A 17,500-nucleotide genomic window follows, 5' to 3' on the forward strand; every position below is an offset into this window, starting at 1 on the left:
CAGCTACCTCCCGTTCGCTTCAATCGCCTGAGCAAATTTTCTCTGAAGACCTATAGTTTTACCGAGTCATGCGACTTCGGTAATATCGAAAAAATTTAATATTGCGGTATGACGGTATTTACAATACCGTTACATCCCTACTAATAACAGTAACATTTTAATAAAGATTTTTATACATTTTAAACAGGCTGCCACAAAGCTAGAACTTTTGGACTAGAACAGTGGGTGCCACTTCAAAAACTGATTGGTCGAAAGTTATTTATTCATATTCTCTCTCTTTCTCACACACACACACACACACACACACACACACACACACACACACACACACACACACACACACATGCGGGTAATTACCACTCAAAAGTATGAAATAAAATGAATACCAGAACGCAAAACATGAATATCTGACATTTCCCGCAACAGTACCCTGCAAGATTCGGCTCAAATAAAGCACTGGTGTGTGGGCTTGTCATATTTTGAATGAATGAATTGTATTAAGACACGTTCTCACCCTGGATGTAAATAGTTTTCCTTTTGTTTGCTTCCCCATCTATTTCATTTATCTTTTTAAATCGAAAAAAATAGTAATATACTGTATAATACACTCGACAATTGCACATGCTTGTATATAGTGAGATCATGTGAGACTCCACACTGACCAAATGTAACTTGAAATTCTACATGACTGAACTCAAATAAACATTTACAATAAACATCAAATAAAAAAAAGACTTGCAGTTTAAAAACAGGCAGTGTGCATCTTCTCAAAGTTCCAGTAAGGCTTTCTTCAGCTCTGAACTTTAAGAAAAATACGAGTACTGTGTGTACCTGGAATGTGTTGTCCTCCATATGTGATGTTGACATCGTAGAGTCCAGGAACATACGGTGTGTATTCCACATTACAGCTGCCGTCTTTGTTATCTTTGCAGGACATTTTAGACTCGGATGGGCCTTCGACAGTTATTCCTAAACCTCCAATACCTGCTCCTCTGCACAGATCAAATCACAGCTGGTTAGACAATCTTATGGTATGTTTTAGCATCAATCAGAATGAGCTTTATTCACCAAGTGTACGTGCACACACACAAAAAACTGTGGTTTTTAGGAGCTCAGGATATATACCATATATAGCAAATACAGATCAAATGTAGGATTGATGTGGAGCTCTGACCTGGTGACTATTGAGAATTTGTTGGGTTTCTCAGTGAGGGCCTCCTCCAGTCCAGGACCCCGGGCCTGAACACGGGAGGGGTCACAACCTTCACCCACCCCGACCTGGAACGGACTCTTGGGAACCGGAGACTCATCATACAAAACCTCCACACTGTGAACTCCTACAGCCAGCAGACAAAACACAATCAGCATCAATGAAAGATTTCAAGTTACTTTTTAGAGGATTGTTTATGATCTAAAAAAAAGTTTGGGGGAAAAAAAGAGGTCAAATAACACATTTCCTGATCTCATCAATTACACATTTTAAAGGTGCAGTGTACCCAAAAATGGAAATTCTGTCATCATTTACCGTCCCTCCAATCTTTTAAAACCAATCTGAGTTTCTTTAAAAAATAAATGAATAAAATGTTTTTGTATTTTTTTATGAAAACAAAGCTGAACAATGCATTTAAACTAACTAAACAAACCAACCAACTAGCTAAACTAACCAAACAACCAACCAACTAAATAAATAATTGACTGATGTTTTTAAAATAAATAAATAAATTGACCAATGCATTTAAAATAAATAAAAATATACAAATAAATAATTGACCAATGCATTTAAAAATAAATAAATAAAACAAATGCATTTAAAATAAATAAATAATTGACCAATGCATTTAAAATAAATAAAAATATACAAATAAATAACTGAGTAATGCATTTAAAAATAAATAAATAAATAAATAAATACTTGACCAATGCATTTAAAATAAATAAATAAATAAATACATAAATAACTGACCAATGCATTTAAAATAAATAAATAAAATGCATTTAAAAAAATAAATAAACAAATAATGAATTTAAATAAATAAATAAAATGCATTTAAAATAGATAAATATATAAACAGATAATTGACCAATACTTTTAAATAAAAAAAATTTGACTAATGCATTTAAAATAAACAAATAAATAAATGTACTTCAAATAAATACATATATAAATAAATAAACAGATAATAGACTAAGGCTTTAAAATAATTATATAAATAAACAATTGATCAATGCATTTAAAACAAGTAAATATATATATATATATATATATATATATATATATATATATATATATATATATATATATATATATATATATATATATATATATATATATTTATATATATATTTATATATATATACACATAAATAAATAATTGACCAAAGCTTTAAAAATAAATAAATAATTGACCAATGCATTTAAAATAAATAAATATATAAATAAACAGATAATTCACTAATGCTTTAAAAATAAAAAATAAAAGTTATCTCCCATAGTTTCTTGGTTTAGTTACACTGTTGGGCTGTCATTGAAAACGTCATATCATAAATCTGTCTGAATTAGCTGTATATTCTGGCAAGCTTTATTACTGTTCTTCAAAACACACAAAGCGCACACTACCTGTGCAAGTTGCAACCTGCCATAATCAATCAATCAATAAAGAAGACCTACAGACATAACATGATGGGTTTTAATCCAACAGAATGCATGAACTGGCTAAATGTATAGCTTGCATTCCCGTCACCTGCCAAGTGCATGAATACAAACATTATCCAGCGTTTGTAGTGAAAAAGCAGCCAATTGTGAATAAATTAGATCTGATTGACAGACCATAAGCAGAGCATTAAGTAGGATGTTGTGCATTGTACCGTTCTCAAATGGAGTATATTCAACATTATAAGTGCCGTCGCTGTTGTCCTGGATGATGCAGTCTGTAGTAGCGCCCGAAGGGTTTTTTACATCAGCTTTAATGTGTTCCCCGCCAACTTTAGACAAAGCCCGGGCATCCACAGTGAAGCTAGTCGTAGCTTCTCTAAAAACACCTGCAATCCAGAGAGAAAAAGCGAGTCATTGTATAACAGCGGTTTTATTCTGTAGACCAGTGGTCACCAAACTTGTTCCTGGAGGGCCGGTGTCCTGCACATTTTAGCTCCAACCCTAATCAAACACACCTGAACACGCTAATCAAGGTCTTACTAGGTATACTTGAAACATCCAGGCAGGTGTGTTGAGGCAAGTTGGAGCTAAACCCTGCAGGGACACCGGCCCTCCAGGACCGAGATTGGTGACCCCTGCTGTAGACAATCGAAAAAAATGTCATGCCTAAAGGGCTAAATTTACATTTAGTCATTTAGCAGACGCTTTTATCCAAAGCGACTAAGAAATAAGGACAAGGAAGCAATTTACACAACTATAAGAGCAGCAATGAATAAGTGCTGTAGGCAAGTTTTCTGGTGTGTAAAGTGTAAGATTAGTAATTAAATAAATAATTAAATTATATATATATATATAATTTATATAAAAAAAAAAATAAATATATATATATATATATATATATTTATTTATTATATATATTATATATATATATATATATATATTTATATATATATATATATATATATATATATATATATATATATATAATATATATATATATATATATATTATATATATATATATATATATATAATATATATATATATATATATATATATATAAATATATATATATATATATTTATATATAATATATATATATATATAAATATATATATATATATATTTATATATTATATATATATATATATATATATATATATATATATATATATATTTATATATTATATATATATATATATATATATATATATATATATATATATATATATATATATATATTTATATATATATATATATATATATATATATATATATATATATATATATATATATATATATATATATATATATATATATATATATTTTTTTTTTTTTTTTTTTTTTTTGTAGTAGTAGTAATACAGTTAGTGGTAGAACCAGAGAGGCAATTGCAGATTAGTAAGGAAAGTGGAGACTAAATAGTTGAGTTTTTAGTCGTTTCTTGAAAGACAGTGAGTGACTCTGCTGTTCTGATGCATTTAGGGAGTTCATTCCACCAACTGGGCAGATTGAATGCGAGAGTTGGGGAAAGTGATTTCTTCCCTCTTTAGGATGGAACCGCGAGGCGACGTTCATTAACAGAACGCAAGTTTCTGGAGGGCACATACATCTGCAGAAGTGAGAGCAGATAAGTAGGAGCAAAGCCAGAAGTCGCTTAGTAAGCAAACATCAGAGCTGTGAATTTGATGCGAGCAGCAACTGGCAGCCAGTGCAAACGGATGAGTAGCCTAGTGACATGTGCTCTTTTAGGTTCATTAAAGACCACTCTTGCTGCTGCGTTCTGAAGCAGCTGAAGAGGTTTGATAGAGTCAGCTGGAAGCCCCGCTAGTAGAGAGTTGCAATAGTCCAGTCTGGAGAGAACAAGAGCTTGAACAAGGAGTTGAGCTGCATGTTCAGATAAGAAGGGTCGGACCTTTCTGATGTTATAGAGTGCGAATCTGCAAGATCGAGCAGTTCTAGAAGTTTGGTCAGAGAAGTTTAGTTGGTCATCAATCGTTACTCCAAGGCTTTTCACCATTTTGGATGCAGTAATGGTTGCCCCATCCATCTGGATTGAAAAGTTGTGATGTAGAGTCGGGTTGGCAGAAACTTCAAGCATTTCTATTTTCACGAGGTTAAACTGAAGATGATGATCTCTCATCCAGTGTGAAATGTCTGACAGGCAGGCTGAGATGCGAGCTGGAACCGAGAGATCATCAGGGTGAAAAGAGAGGTATAGCTGGGTATCATCAGCACAGCAGTGGTAGGAGAATCCATGTTTCTGGATGACTGGTCCTAGAGATGTTGTGTAGATGGAGAAGAGAAGTGGCCCAAGAACAAAGCCCTGTGGCTAATAATATTGACCTCAAAACGTGTTTAAAAAAAAAATTAAAACTGCTTTTATTCAAGTCGAAATTAAACAAATAAGTAATATAATAGGAAATACAGTAAAAAATAATTCCTGAATCTGTTAAACATCATTTGGGAAATATTCGGGGAAAAAATTCACATGAGGGCGAATAATTTTGACTTCAACTTTTTAAAGGGACAATTAATGCAGCATTTTCCAGTGTCAAGTCGACAATCTTGTTCTGAAAAGATGTGTACTATAATACAGGGTCATCGCAGCCACTAAAATAGTACATACGTTCATTAATTCTTGCTAGTTTTTTTTTTCCTTTCGTGTGGAGTTTGGAAAGTGAAAAAAAGAAGCAAAGCACTAGTTTACACTTATCTATTGAGTTTGGACCAGAATTCAGTGTTATTAGTAGTAAAATGCACACACAATAACATTGAAATTATTTATAAATGTCATATTTCTATATTTTTAGTGTTATTTGACATGTTTTTAAAATGTCATGTTGTTATTTCAATACATTTAAGTTAACGGGAACTTTAGACAAAGCTGGGGCATCCACAGTGAAGATAGTCATAGCTAATAAATATGAAAAAGCATACTAATATGGTTCAAAATTGCATTTTACCTGTGAAAATGGTACAACACTTAAAGGGACAGTTCACCCAATAATTTAATCATTTTCATCATTTACTCACACTCAAGTGGTTCAAAACTTTTCTGATTAGTTTTTTTCCTGTTAAACACAAAAGAAGATACTTTGAACAATGTTAGAGGAAAAGCAGCCATTAAAATCAATGAGGAATAAAAAAAACAAACACTTGCAGTCTATGAAGTCTATATTCCCCTTACATTCCTCAGAATATCTTCCTTGCTTTTCAACACAAAAAAGAAACTCAAACAGGTTTGAAAAAAGTAGAGGACGAGTAAATGATGACTGAGTTTTCATTTGTGGGTGAACTGTCCCTTTAAATAAAGGGGATAATTAGCATATTTCTACAAAATAAAATCTTGCAAGAGTAAACGCAAGCAAACAGTTAAAGTGTGATAAAATGAAACGTTTAATTTAGATGCTTTTTTCTTACTAGTCTGAGAGACGCCACTCTTTATAACCTAACTGAAAAGAAAGAAAGAGTGGCTTGGCTTAATTACGTCATTTAGAGCACGACTACACATGAATGCCTCCATATAAACATCTCTTTAAACAGATTTGGTTATGAAATCAAAAGGAATGGGAGGAAAGTTCAGTGAGCCATGAAGCCAATCCAAAGACAAACATGTTTTCAGAAGCTAGCATGACCTAGTGCTTTTATATTGAATTATATTTGTGCCATTCTACATTGAATTATTGTACTGTATACAGAATTATGCACAACACTGTACATGCAGGAGAACTGTCAATCACATTCTCACTAGCCAATCAGAGTCGACCACTGATAACAGTTCCCTAAAAACATCTGTGCCAAAATACGTCAGTAAAACTGGTGAAATCACATCCACAAATGCTAAACTATTAGCCATATTCGGAGACCATGTTACATATTTGTGAAAGAGTTGACTTGTGGTTCATTTTCAGAGCATTTTTCATCTTTTATAATGGTGTGTTGGTGATATTTTTATTTTTGATGTTAAATGTTAATCGGAACAATTAAAATTCCATATTTGTAACCCAATTTTGTCTTGATATTTAAGGAAGAAACTGACAGCAGCGAAAATCTTTGGCTGTGGACAATGTGAAACATGTATTGTTCTCCGATGAGTCCACCTTCACTGTCTTTCCCACATCCGGAAAGAGTTACAGTGTGGAGAAGCCCCAAAGAGGCATACCATTAGGCTCAATTGGCATTCCCGAGGCTCAATGCTCGTGCTATATGGGTCACTTCCCAGGACAACTGAAGCATTCTAGAGAACCATGTGCACCCAATAGGTCAAACATTATGGTGTGCATCACAGTGGCGTGTATCAGGATGATGATGCCCCAATACACACAGCAAGACTGGAGACAGAGAGGTTTGATGGACATGAAAGTAGAACATCTCCCATGGCCTGCACAGTCACCAGACTTAAACATTATTGAGCCACTGTGGGGTGTTTTAGATGAGTGAGTCAGGAAAGGTTTTCCTCCACCTGCATCACAGGTGAGTTACAGTGTGGAGAAGCCCCAAAGAAGCGTACCACCCAGACTGTTGCATCCCGAGAGTGAAGCATTTAGGTGGATCAGTGATGGATCGGGTTGCAATCTCATGGCATTCCCTAGGAAAGGGGTGTCCAATCTCGGTCCTGGAGCGCCGGTGTCGTGCAGATTTTAGCTCCAACTTGCTTCAACACATCTGCAAGAATGTTTCTAGATAGCCTAGTAAGAGCTTGATTAGCTAGGCCAGCTGTGTCTGATTGGGGTTGAAACTAAACTTTGCAGGACACCGGCCCTCCAGGGCCGAGTCTGGACGTTGCTGCACTGGACTCAATACTGGTGCTAAATGGGCGCTGGCTCACTGCCAAGGACTACCAAAACATTCTGGAGGACCATGTGCACCCACTAGGGCAGGTGTGGTCAATCCTGTTCCTGGAGAGCTACCTTTCTGCAGATTTCAGTTGCTACCCACATCAAACACACCTGAACCAATTAATTAGGACCTGAACACCACGTGATAATTACAGGCAGGTGTGTTGATTATGGGTTGCAACTGAAATCTGCAGGAAGGTGGCTCTCCAGGAACAGGATTGGCCACCCCTGCACTAGGGCATAAGTTTTGTATCCTAAAGGCGGTGGCATGTATCAGGATGATAATGCGCTAAGACACACAACAAGACTGGTGACAGAGGTTTGATGGACATGAAAGTGAAGTTGAAGATCTCCCATAGCCTGCACAGTACCAAGATCGAAAAATTATTGAGCACTTTGGGGTGTTTAAGGAGCGAGTCAGGAAATGTTTTTCTCCACCAGGATCACAGGTGAGTTACAGTGTGGAGAAGCACCAAAGAAGCGTACCACCCAAACTGTTGCATCCCCACAGTGAAGCATGGGGGTGGATCAGTGATGGTTTGGGTTGCAATATCATGGCATTTACAAGGCCATGGGTGTCCAAACTCGGTCCTGGAGGGCCGGTGTCCTGCACATTTTAGTTCCAACTTGCTTCAACACACCTGCAAGAATGTTTCTAGAAAGCCTAGTAAGAGCTTGATTAGCTAGGCCAGCTGTGTCTGATTGGGGTTGAAACTAAACTTTGCAGGACACCGGCCCTCCAGGGCCAAGTCTGGACGTTGCTGCACTGGACTCAATACTGGTGCTAAATGGGCGCTGGGTCACTGCCAAGGACTACCAAAACATTCTGGACGACCATGTGCACCCAATAGGGAAGGGGGGGCCAATCCTGTTCCTGGACAGTTACCTTTCTGCAGATTTCAGTTGCTACCCACATCAAACACACCTGAACCAATTAATTAGGACCTGAACACCACGTGATAATTACAGGCAGGTGTGTTGATTATGGGTTGCAACTGAAATCTGCAGGAAGGTGGCTCTCCAGGAACAGGATTGGCCACCCCTGCACTAGGGCATAAGTTTTGTATCCTAAAGGCGGTGGCATGTATCAGGATGACAATGCGCTAAGACACACAGCAAGACTGGTGACAGAGAGGTTTGATGAACATGAAAGTGAAGTTGAACATTTCCCGTGGCCTGCACAGTACCCAAATCAAAATATTATTGAGCCACTTTGGGGTGTTTTAGAGGAGCGAGTCAGAAAACGTTCTCTTTAACCAGCATCACAGGTGAGTTACGGTGTGGAGAAGCCCCAAAGAAGCGTACCACCCAGACTGTTGCATCCCCAGAGTGAAGGATCAGTGATGGTTTGGGCTGCAATATCATGGCATTCCCTGGGCTCAATACTTGTGCTAGATGGCCGCTGGGTCATTGTCAAGGACAACAGAAAGCATTCTAGAGGACCATGTGCACCCAATGTTTCAAACATTGTATACTGAATGTGGTGTCATGTATCAGGATGATAATGCACTAATACACACAGTAAGACTGGTGTCAGAGTGGTTTGATGAACATGAAAGTGAAGTTGAACATCTCCCATGGCCTGCACAGTCACCAGACTTAAACATGATTGAGCCACTTTGGGATGTTTTAAATGAGCGAGTCAGGAAAGGTTTTCCTCCACCTGCATCACAGGTATCACAGGTGAGTTACACTGTGGATTAGCCCCAAAGAAGTGTACCACCCAGACTCTTGCATCCCCAGAATAAAGCATTTAGGTGGATCAGTGATGGTTCGGGCTGCAATATCATGGCATTCCCCAGGCTCAGCACTTGTGCTAGATGGCCGCTGGGTCAATGCCAAAGACTACCAAACCATTCTAGAGGACCATGTGAACCCAATGGTCAAACTTTGTATACTAAAGGTGGTGGTGTGTATCAGGATGATAATGCATTAATACACACAGCACGTTTCTCCCATGGCCTGCACAGTCACCAGAGCTCAATATTATTGAGCACTTTGAGGTATTTTGGAGGACTGAGTGGAGGGAGTGAGTATGTAGTGACTTGGCCACTATTCTGCAAGAGGAATGGCTCAAAATCCCACTGGCTGCTGTGCAGGCCTATTATCTGCCATTCCCCAAGATGAAATCATGCTGTATTGGCTGCAAAAAGGAGGATCTACACCATACTAATGAATTATTGAGCTTTAAAACCTGGAGTTTCTGTTTCATTGTCTAACGCCTGAATCTATATAACACTCAAAAGTATTGCAGTCATGCTATAAGTGGATATATTGGTTACTGACAGGCCTAATCAATACCTTCTCCAGCGACTCCTGGCCCGAACACCTTCACTCTGCTAGTATCCACAGCCGGATCCACTTTCACTTTAGCAGGGAAGCTGGGAACGCTCTTTCCTCCGTATTTCAGCTGTAATGTGTACATGCCTGCAGTCAGCGGGATATAAGTGACCGTGTACGTCCCGTCTTTATTATCCAAAACCTCCGTCTTAGCCTTGACTCCAGAATCAGACTCGGCGTCCAGCGTCAGCAGTCCCGGTCCGGCTGTGGTGCAGTCCACATTTAACACACTGACTTCGCCAACTTTTCCTCGTTTTAGGCCTGAGCCTGACGCTAACACTTTAGTGGGATCAAACGGGTACTGGACGTCGGCGTGGAAAGGTGATCCAGGAATGTGGACGTTCTCGAAGAGGATATTGACCAGATATTCTCCAGGTTCTGTGGGAAGGTACGACACGGAGCAAGTGCCGTCGCCGTTATCAGAGCACTCGATTTTGGCTTCGGTCGGACCCTCAACGGTGAGGCCGAGACCACCGGTTCCTGCGCCTTTAGTGTCGATGGTGAACTCAGCAGGACTTGAAACAAGACCACCCTTCAGTCCCGGACCGAACGCCTTGACCTGTGCAGAGAAATGTATGTTATTAAATACAAATACAATACTTCCTTGTGCCACGGTTTATTCTTTATTTAGCCTTCCTTCTTTATTATTATTATTATTATTATTATTCTAAGTAATTTTGTGTCGTGGTGGAGATTGTTTTACTAATTGCTTTTTCTTTTCTTTGAGGCTGGCTCCGCCTTGCTCCTGCCGCTAATTCGGCTGGTCGCCTTTATAAACCGAAGCTGAGTGTGTGTCGGGGTGGCTCTCGATTTCCAGCGCGTCTGACTGATCCTCGCGATCTTGTCTCTCTTTAGAGAGTATGACCCGTACTTGCTGAGAATCTCTCCGTATCTTGCCCTGATGAAGGTCCGAAACTTCTGTGCGCGTCTTGTGCAGCCGCTGCTGAGGAGCCATGCTGGTGTTGTGCCGTTTCTTTGATCTATGTTTTTTATCAATATTTTCTTTATGATTTATGTTTTGTTTGTTTGTTTAAGTAATTGCTTTGACTTGGATATTGTTTAACCAATGATTTATATTTCTGTTGCCACCTTAATTAATTAGGACACCTATATTCTGGTCTATAAATAAATAGAGAATTGTATTTCTGGTTTCTGTGTCCTTTTATGTTGCTAACCCCTTCCCTAGACGATCCTTAAAAAACTGGGGTTCGTAACAATTGTCAGACTTGCATTTGAAATGTTTCTAGCATAACAGCATGTTAAATACTCCAACACAAAGAGTAATCTACATACATAAACAAAAAAGAATCAGTGCTAGGTGTAAAGACGTAAAAAAAAGTTAATAATTAGTAAAAAAAAATAAAAAAATGTATTAGTAACCGTAAAGAAACTTGTTACTGTAATAAAATACTTAAAGGTGGCCGATAATGAAAATCTGGGTATACCAAGGCCTAGTAGAATAATAAGAGATCAGTATATGCAAATGGGCATACCATGAGCCTCAGAAACAATTGTTTACTTGTTATGTAAATTCCACGAGTGTAAAACCCCAGTGGACAACAGGCCAATCAGAAGACAAGACAAACTGTTACAAGAATCATGGGCCAGGCACTCCACATTTGCATGTGTGATTACTTTAGGTTGTTCATCCAGATATGACGTCATCAAGAGAACCCAGACTCGTGTAGCTTTGAGATCATTAATATGCACACCACAGGCTGTATTTGATAAGCAGCAACACTTTCTCGTGAGAAAACAATGATAGTTTCCCTCCATTAGTTATTTTAAACCTTATATTTAACTTACTAAGTATATGGGACTTTTATTTTAAAAACGCAACCGCAGATTGCTTATTATGCATCACCGGGCAACGGCTGCACAAGACATGTGCTTCAGGAAGCAAAATGCAAGATTTACAGATTATACATTTATTCATAAGAGGCATAAGGCATGTTTAATTGCATCTTTTGTTAATTAATTGTGTTTATTGCAAAATTTGAAGCGTATGTTTCAACAAACGTGTGATGCCGAATCATGTCAAATCACTCATGCTCATATGTTCGAGCAGATTATATTAAATCCTGGTTTTCTTTGACATTATAGCTTAAAAATACAATGCGATACCATCTCTATCATTCTCTTTTGTCAAGTTTAATTAGAATTTTGCCTTTAACCACATCTCGTGAGCAAAATAGGTTAACGTTACACTCTGATTAGGCTTATATTTGTCCTTGTTCATCATACAGTGTATGTATGTGTGTGTGAGAGCAACACGTCAGAGCGGAGCTCATTAATATTCATGACACGATCCATATATGGTCAATCAAGACCTTCTGATTCTATTGGTATTTTATGGAGTAACAAACGAGCTTATAAAACTGTTTCTAGAGATTTTTTTACTTACCATAGCCATAAACCTATAATGTAGATACCAGAGAACAATTTCACTTATTAAAGCAATGCAGTATATGGAACCTTTAAGTTTTACAAAGAACTAGTTACTGTAAACAAGATGCTTGTGGCTTACAAAAGTAATGTAAATATATTGCTAATGATTTATAAATAACTAATTACTGTAAATTACTTGCGTCTTACAAAGTATAAAGTTACTGTAATTAAATTGCTTATGGTTTGCAAATTAAATTAAGTTACTGTGATCAATTGTATGATTGAGAAAGTAACTAGTTGTAACTTGTAACTAGTTTACATAGTAAATAGTAACTTGAAATTTTAAAAGTAATTAGTTACTGTAATTAAATTATTTACTGAAAAGGGTTACTGTTCATTTTAAGATAACCTAATTAGTTACTTATAATATTCATGCCCCAAATACTTTAAATTTAATCAACATTTATGTCTAAATTCAATCAGAGTAGCAAACACACTGTATTTTTGTTATACAAACATTTTGCAGATCAAAATACAGTCAATATCAAAATTAAAGATCAAAAGACAGTCAAAATAAAACAACAGACAAAATAAGAAAAAGAGCAAAAAAAAAAACAGCCAAAAATATGAATGTAAAAAAAGCCATACATTTTTTTATAAAAGCTGAATCATGCTTTCTTTTGACTATACCTTGCTGGGATCTGGAGGCAACATGGCTTCCACAGGAAAGGGGCTTCCGGGCACCAGATGCCCATCATAGAGCAGCTCCACCATGTAAACACCCTCCTCTTTAGGGATGTATTTGACCAGACTGCCTGCTTTACCAGGCTCCACCAAGCAGGGCACAGATTTCCCTGACGGACTGGTAACCTTGACCTCCAGTTTGCCTTGCCCACCTGCTCCTCTAGTACCAACAGCAAACTCTTGATCCTCACCAACTTGTACTCCTGGAAAATTAATATTAAATGGTGATTATTTAACAAATAAAATTAATCAAATTAATTAAATAGCAAGAAAAAATTTATTAATATACAAATTAATGTATAAATAATAATAATTAAAAAATAAATATATATGTATATATATAAATAAATAAGTGCATAATACATAAATGATACATTCAATAATAAAAAAACAAACAAATAAAATATATTTGAATAATTTAATCACCACAATTTACAATGCCATCTAGTACAATGTTGGATTAAACTATACTTAGAACTAAATATATTTTAACTAACAAACATTAAGGGCCTTATTTTATTGATATATTTGCAAAGTCTAAAGCACATGGAGCTTAAGCATTAAGGGCATGTCTGAATCCGCATTGCTATTTTAAGGACGGAAAAATACGGTCTATGCCTCGCCGCATGGTCTAACAGGGTTGTGCTTATTCTCCTAATGATTTCTGGGTGTGTTTTGAGCATAACATGCATTAAACCAATCAGAGTCTCATCTCTCATTCCCTTTAAGAGTCGATTGCGTTGCGCCATGGTGCATTTTCTATTTACATAGCAGACTTTGTAGAAAAAATGAACGCTTCTCTAGCATGAAAACAATTAATCACAGCATCTGCAGCACGAGAATAAAGAACGAGCCTTCTCCATTCGGCCTCTTTACTTTTACTCTCTACTTTACTCCTTTACTTTAGTGAAATAAACTGAAGACATTCATTAGCCTACATATTTAACTTTGTTTGTTAAGCATAAAGATTTGTTTCAAAACTATTTCTAAATTCAGTTGTAATTTCCAGCAAATGAATAAATGAACAATAATAACAAAGTGTGGTCAAAAAGTTATATACAAACACACATCCTGTTCTTATGCCCATATGGTGATGCTTAAAATAGCAACGCGCCAACATTTTGCCTTACACACCTTCTTTCTAGACCGACACACCCATGAGTCCACAAAGTGGCTCAAATGGATTTGCTATTTAAACAACGTGGCGCAAAATGGGAAAATTAGGGTTGCGCTGGTCTGAAAATAACAACAAATCAGGCCAAACACATTTTGCACCTTATTGCGAAAGGTGCATGTTAGGGCCTTAAATATAATGTCTTCACTGGCAATCAACGTGGATATTGCATTAAAAGAATTGGGGGAAAAATTAGCTTGCTAACTAACCAGAAACTAAAATAAATATATAACAAGGTAAAATTAAACTAACATTTTAATATTGTTATAATAGTTTTTTTGTAATATTATTATAATTGGTAAATAATATAAATATAGCTTTTTTTTTAGATGTTACTTATTATATTATTTCAAGAAACAAACATATATTATGCTTGGATCTTGGGTTCAAACAAACAAACAAACAAACAAATAAATAAATAAAATTATTTAAATGAATTAAATCAAAATTAAATGAATAAAATTGACAAATAAAACAAAACCACATACGGTTTTCCAGGCCATCCACTTGAATCTTGCTAAGGTCGAGTGGAGCTGCGACACCGACAGCGAAGGGGCTTTTAGCAATCGGGTCTCCACCGTAGCTTACTGTTATCACCATCTCTCCCTGAAATGAAGACCAGAATGATCAAGCCAGAAGATAAATTCCACAAGATGTCTAATTTGCCAATTTCATTGGTTTGAACTACTACTAAACACGTGTCAGATCTCTACCTGCTGGACTGGTGTGTACTTGACAGTATAGGAATAGTCATAGTTATCAATGATCTCGAAGTCTTGGACAGGTTGTGCTTTATTTGGGCCAGAAAACTGCACATCCAGCAGAGCTTTACCTGCTCCTTTAGTGTAAACTGTGAAGTGTGTTGGTTTTCCACTCTCCACACCTGATGATACAAAAAATGGAAACATTTAAAGACTCAAAAAAATATCAAAATACAGTCAAAAGACAGCCAAAATCAAAGATCAAATATCAAAGGACAGCTGAAATCAAAGTTCAAAACACAGCCAAAGTTAAAATTGAAGATCAAAGCACAATCAAAATTTTAATGAAGATCAAAACACAGCCAGTCAAAATTAAAGATCGAAACACTGCCAAAATCATAATAAAAGATCAAAGCACAACCAAAATCAAAGATTAAAGCACAGCCGAAATCAAAGCACAGCCAAAATCAAAGATCAAAGCACAGGGAAAGTCAAAATAAAATATCTAAGCACAACCAAAATTTCAATGAAGATCAAAGCACAGCCAAAATCAAAGATCAAAGCACAGCTAAAATCAAAGCACAGCCGAAATCAAAGACCAAAGCACAGCTAAAATTAAAGATCAAAGTAAAGCAAAAACCAAAGCTTAAAGCACAGTAAAAAAACTAATTAAAGCACAGCACAAAACAAAGGTCAAAGAACAGACCAAATCAAACATCAAAGCACAGCTAAAATAAAAGATCAAAGCACAGCTGAAATCAAAGCACAGCCAAAAATCAAAGATCAAAGCACAGCCTAAATCAAAGCACAGCTGAAATCAAAGCACAGCTGAAATCAAAGCACAGCCAAAATCAAAGACCAAAGCACAGCTAAAATTAAAGATCAAAGTAAAGCAAAAACCAAAGCTCAAAGCACAGCAAAAAAACAAAGGTCAAAGCACAGACCAAATTAAACATCAAAGCACAGCAAAAATAAAAGATCAAAGCAGACAAAATCAAATCACAGCTAAAAATCTAAGATCAAAGCACAGCCAAAATCAAAGATCAAAGCACAGCAAAAACCAAAGATCAAAGCACAGTAAAAGACAAAGATCAAAGCACAGCCAAAATCAAAGATCAAAACACAGCAAAAAACAAAATTCAAAGCAGAGCAAAAATCTGAGATCGAAGCACAGCTACAATAAAAGATCAAAGCACAGCCAGAACTTAAATAAAAGACCAAATCACAGCCAAAGTCAAATATCAAAACACCAATAAAACAGAGATCATTAGATGATTGATCAACAAACCTGCTCGTGCGATTCCTGGTCCCTCTGCTTTGACTTTAGAGGCGTCGTGAGACGGATCCACTTTAACACGGAATGGACTGACCGGAATTTCCTAAAATGGATCATTTTAAATGAACACATGATTTTGAAAAGACTCTAACGTTAACTGTTTAATAACTAAATAATTATATATATTTTTTTAATTGCAACATTTGATGGTCTAAGTCACCCAACAGAATATCTTGCAAATATTTAGTTATAAACGATTAATGATTATTTTTATTTAATGACCAGTTTAATAAAAAAATGTAAATAAAATCGATAATAAAACTAAATATGCCCATCATTAAATATTTTATTAAGACAAAAATAAAACTTTCAAATACATAAAAAAAATAAACAAATTTCCCTATTCAAATAACTAAATATATAACTAAATTAAAAAACTGATTAGGCAATTTTTCGACTCGATTTGAACTACAAGTAAAATGAATGGCTAAAAATTCATAATTTAATAATAATAATAATAATTATAATAATAATAAACAAATAATAATAATAAATAGTAACAACAACAATAAAATGATAAAATAATAACAACAAAAATAATAAACAGTAAACAAAAATCATTAAAATAATAATAATAGGAATAATAATAATAGCAAAAATAAACTGTAATAACATTAATATTATTATTATTATGACAATTTATGACAGTTAATTGAATGACCCAAACAAAATAATTTAAAATAAAAACACCATATTCGCAATTATTGAAACGTGGACTGACCTGATCAGTGAACAGGACTTTAATAACGAGTCGTCCGGCTCCAGGAGGAATATATTTAACAGTAATAGTGTCGTTGGCATTGGGAATGATGTCAAAATCCACATCCTCTTCTTGTCCGCTGATTACATTGGCTTCACACTTGATTCCAACACTCACATCCCCTTAAAAAAAAGTTGTGTGTGTGTGAGACTGATGCATGAAATAAATTATTATTAAACTGATTTGTGCACACAGAGTGTGTGTGTGTGTGTGTGTTACCTTCTCCAGCTTCAGTGCAGTCTACAGTGAAGTGTGTGGGTTCATGAGCCTTCAGTCCTGTTTTCTCCACTCCAGGACCAAACACCTTCACTTTATGAGGATGACTTCCCTTGCCCACATTCACCTACAGGAATAAAGCCTCACCTATGTTAATCTGAGTACATGTAATACACATAGAGATTGAAGAACACAGCTAAAACACAATTACACATTCAAGTTTGGTGAATTTTAGTGTGCATGGTGAGGATTTGGTTAGTATATTTAAGGAGAGACAATGCAGGATAAATTGAGATTGTGCTTTTTTGGCTTTTCATAATGTGTGTGTTTTTAATGTATTCTAATCTA

The 17,500-nt window shown here is 35.9% G+C and overlaps 1 protein-coding gene and 1 long non-coding RNA gene across 4 annotated transcripts in view; one reads left to right on the top strand and one right to left on the bottom strand.

Moving 5' to 3' along the window:
• Nucleotides 1-17,500, bottom strand: part of flnba (filamin B a) — a 167,357-nt gene that overhangs the window by 52,515 nt on the left and 97,342 nt on the right. For all 3 annotated transcript variants that reach the window (XR_015501726.1, NM_001440724.1, NM_001440723.1), the window contains 10 exon segments: nucleotides 17,156-17,279; nucleotides 16,898-17,058; nucleotides 16,129-16,219; nucleotides 14,853-15,022; nucleotides 14,628-14,745; nucleotides 12,912-13,168; nucleotides 9,795-10,392; nucleotides 2,866-3,039; nucleotides 1,175-1,337; nucleotides 832-992 (listed from right to left, as the gene is read on the bottom strand). Coding sequence is in view for 2 of the 3 variants with exons in the window: in NM_001440724.1 (NP_001427653.1) it covers nucleotides 832-992; nucleotides 1,175-1,337; nucleotides 2,866-3,039; nucleotides 9,795-10,392; nucleotides 12,912-13,168; nucleotides 14,628-14,745; nucleotides 14,853-15,022; nucleotides 16,129-16,219; nucleotides 16,898-17,058; nucleotides 17,156-17,279 (2,017 nt within the window). In the remaining variant the exon portion in view is untranslated.
• Nucleotides 4,001-6,212, top strand: LOC147834916 (uncharacterized). Its single transcript, XR_015503079.1, has 2 exons — nucleotides 4,001-5,649; nucleotides 5,969-6,212. It is a non-coding gene; the product is annotated as an uncharacterized LOC147834916 (long non-coding RNA).

The sequence above is a fragment of the Danio rerio genome, chromosome 11 (assembly GCF_052040795.2).
Source record: "Danio rerio strain M-AB ecotype USA chromosome 11, GRCz13ab, whole genome shotgun sequence".
NCBI classification, from domain to species: domain Eukaryota; kingdom Metazoa; phylum Chordata; class Actinopteri; order Cypriniformes; family Danionidae; genus Danio; species Danio rerio.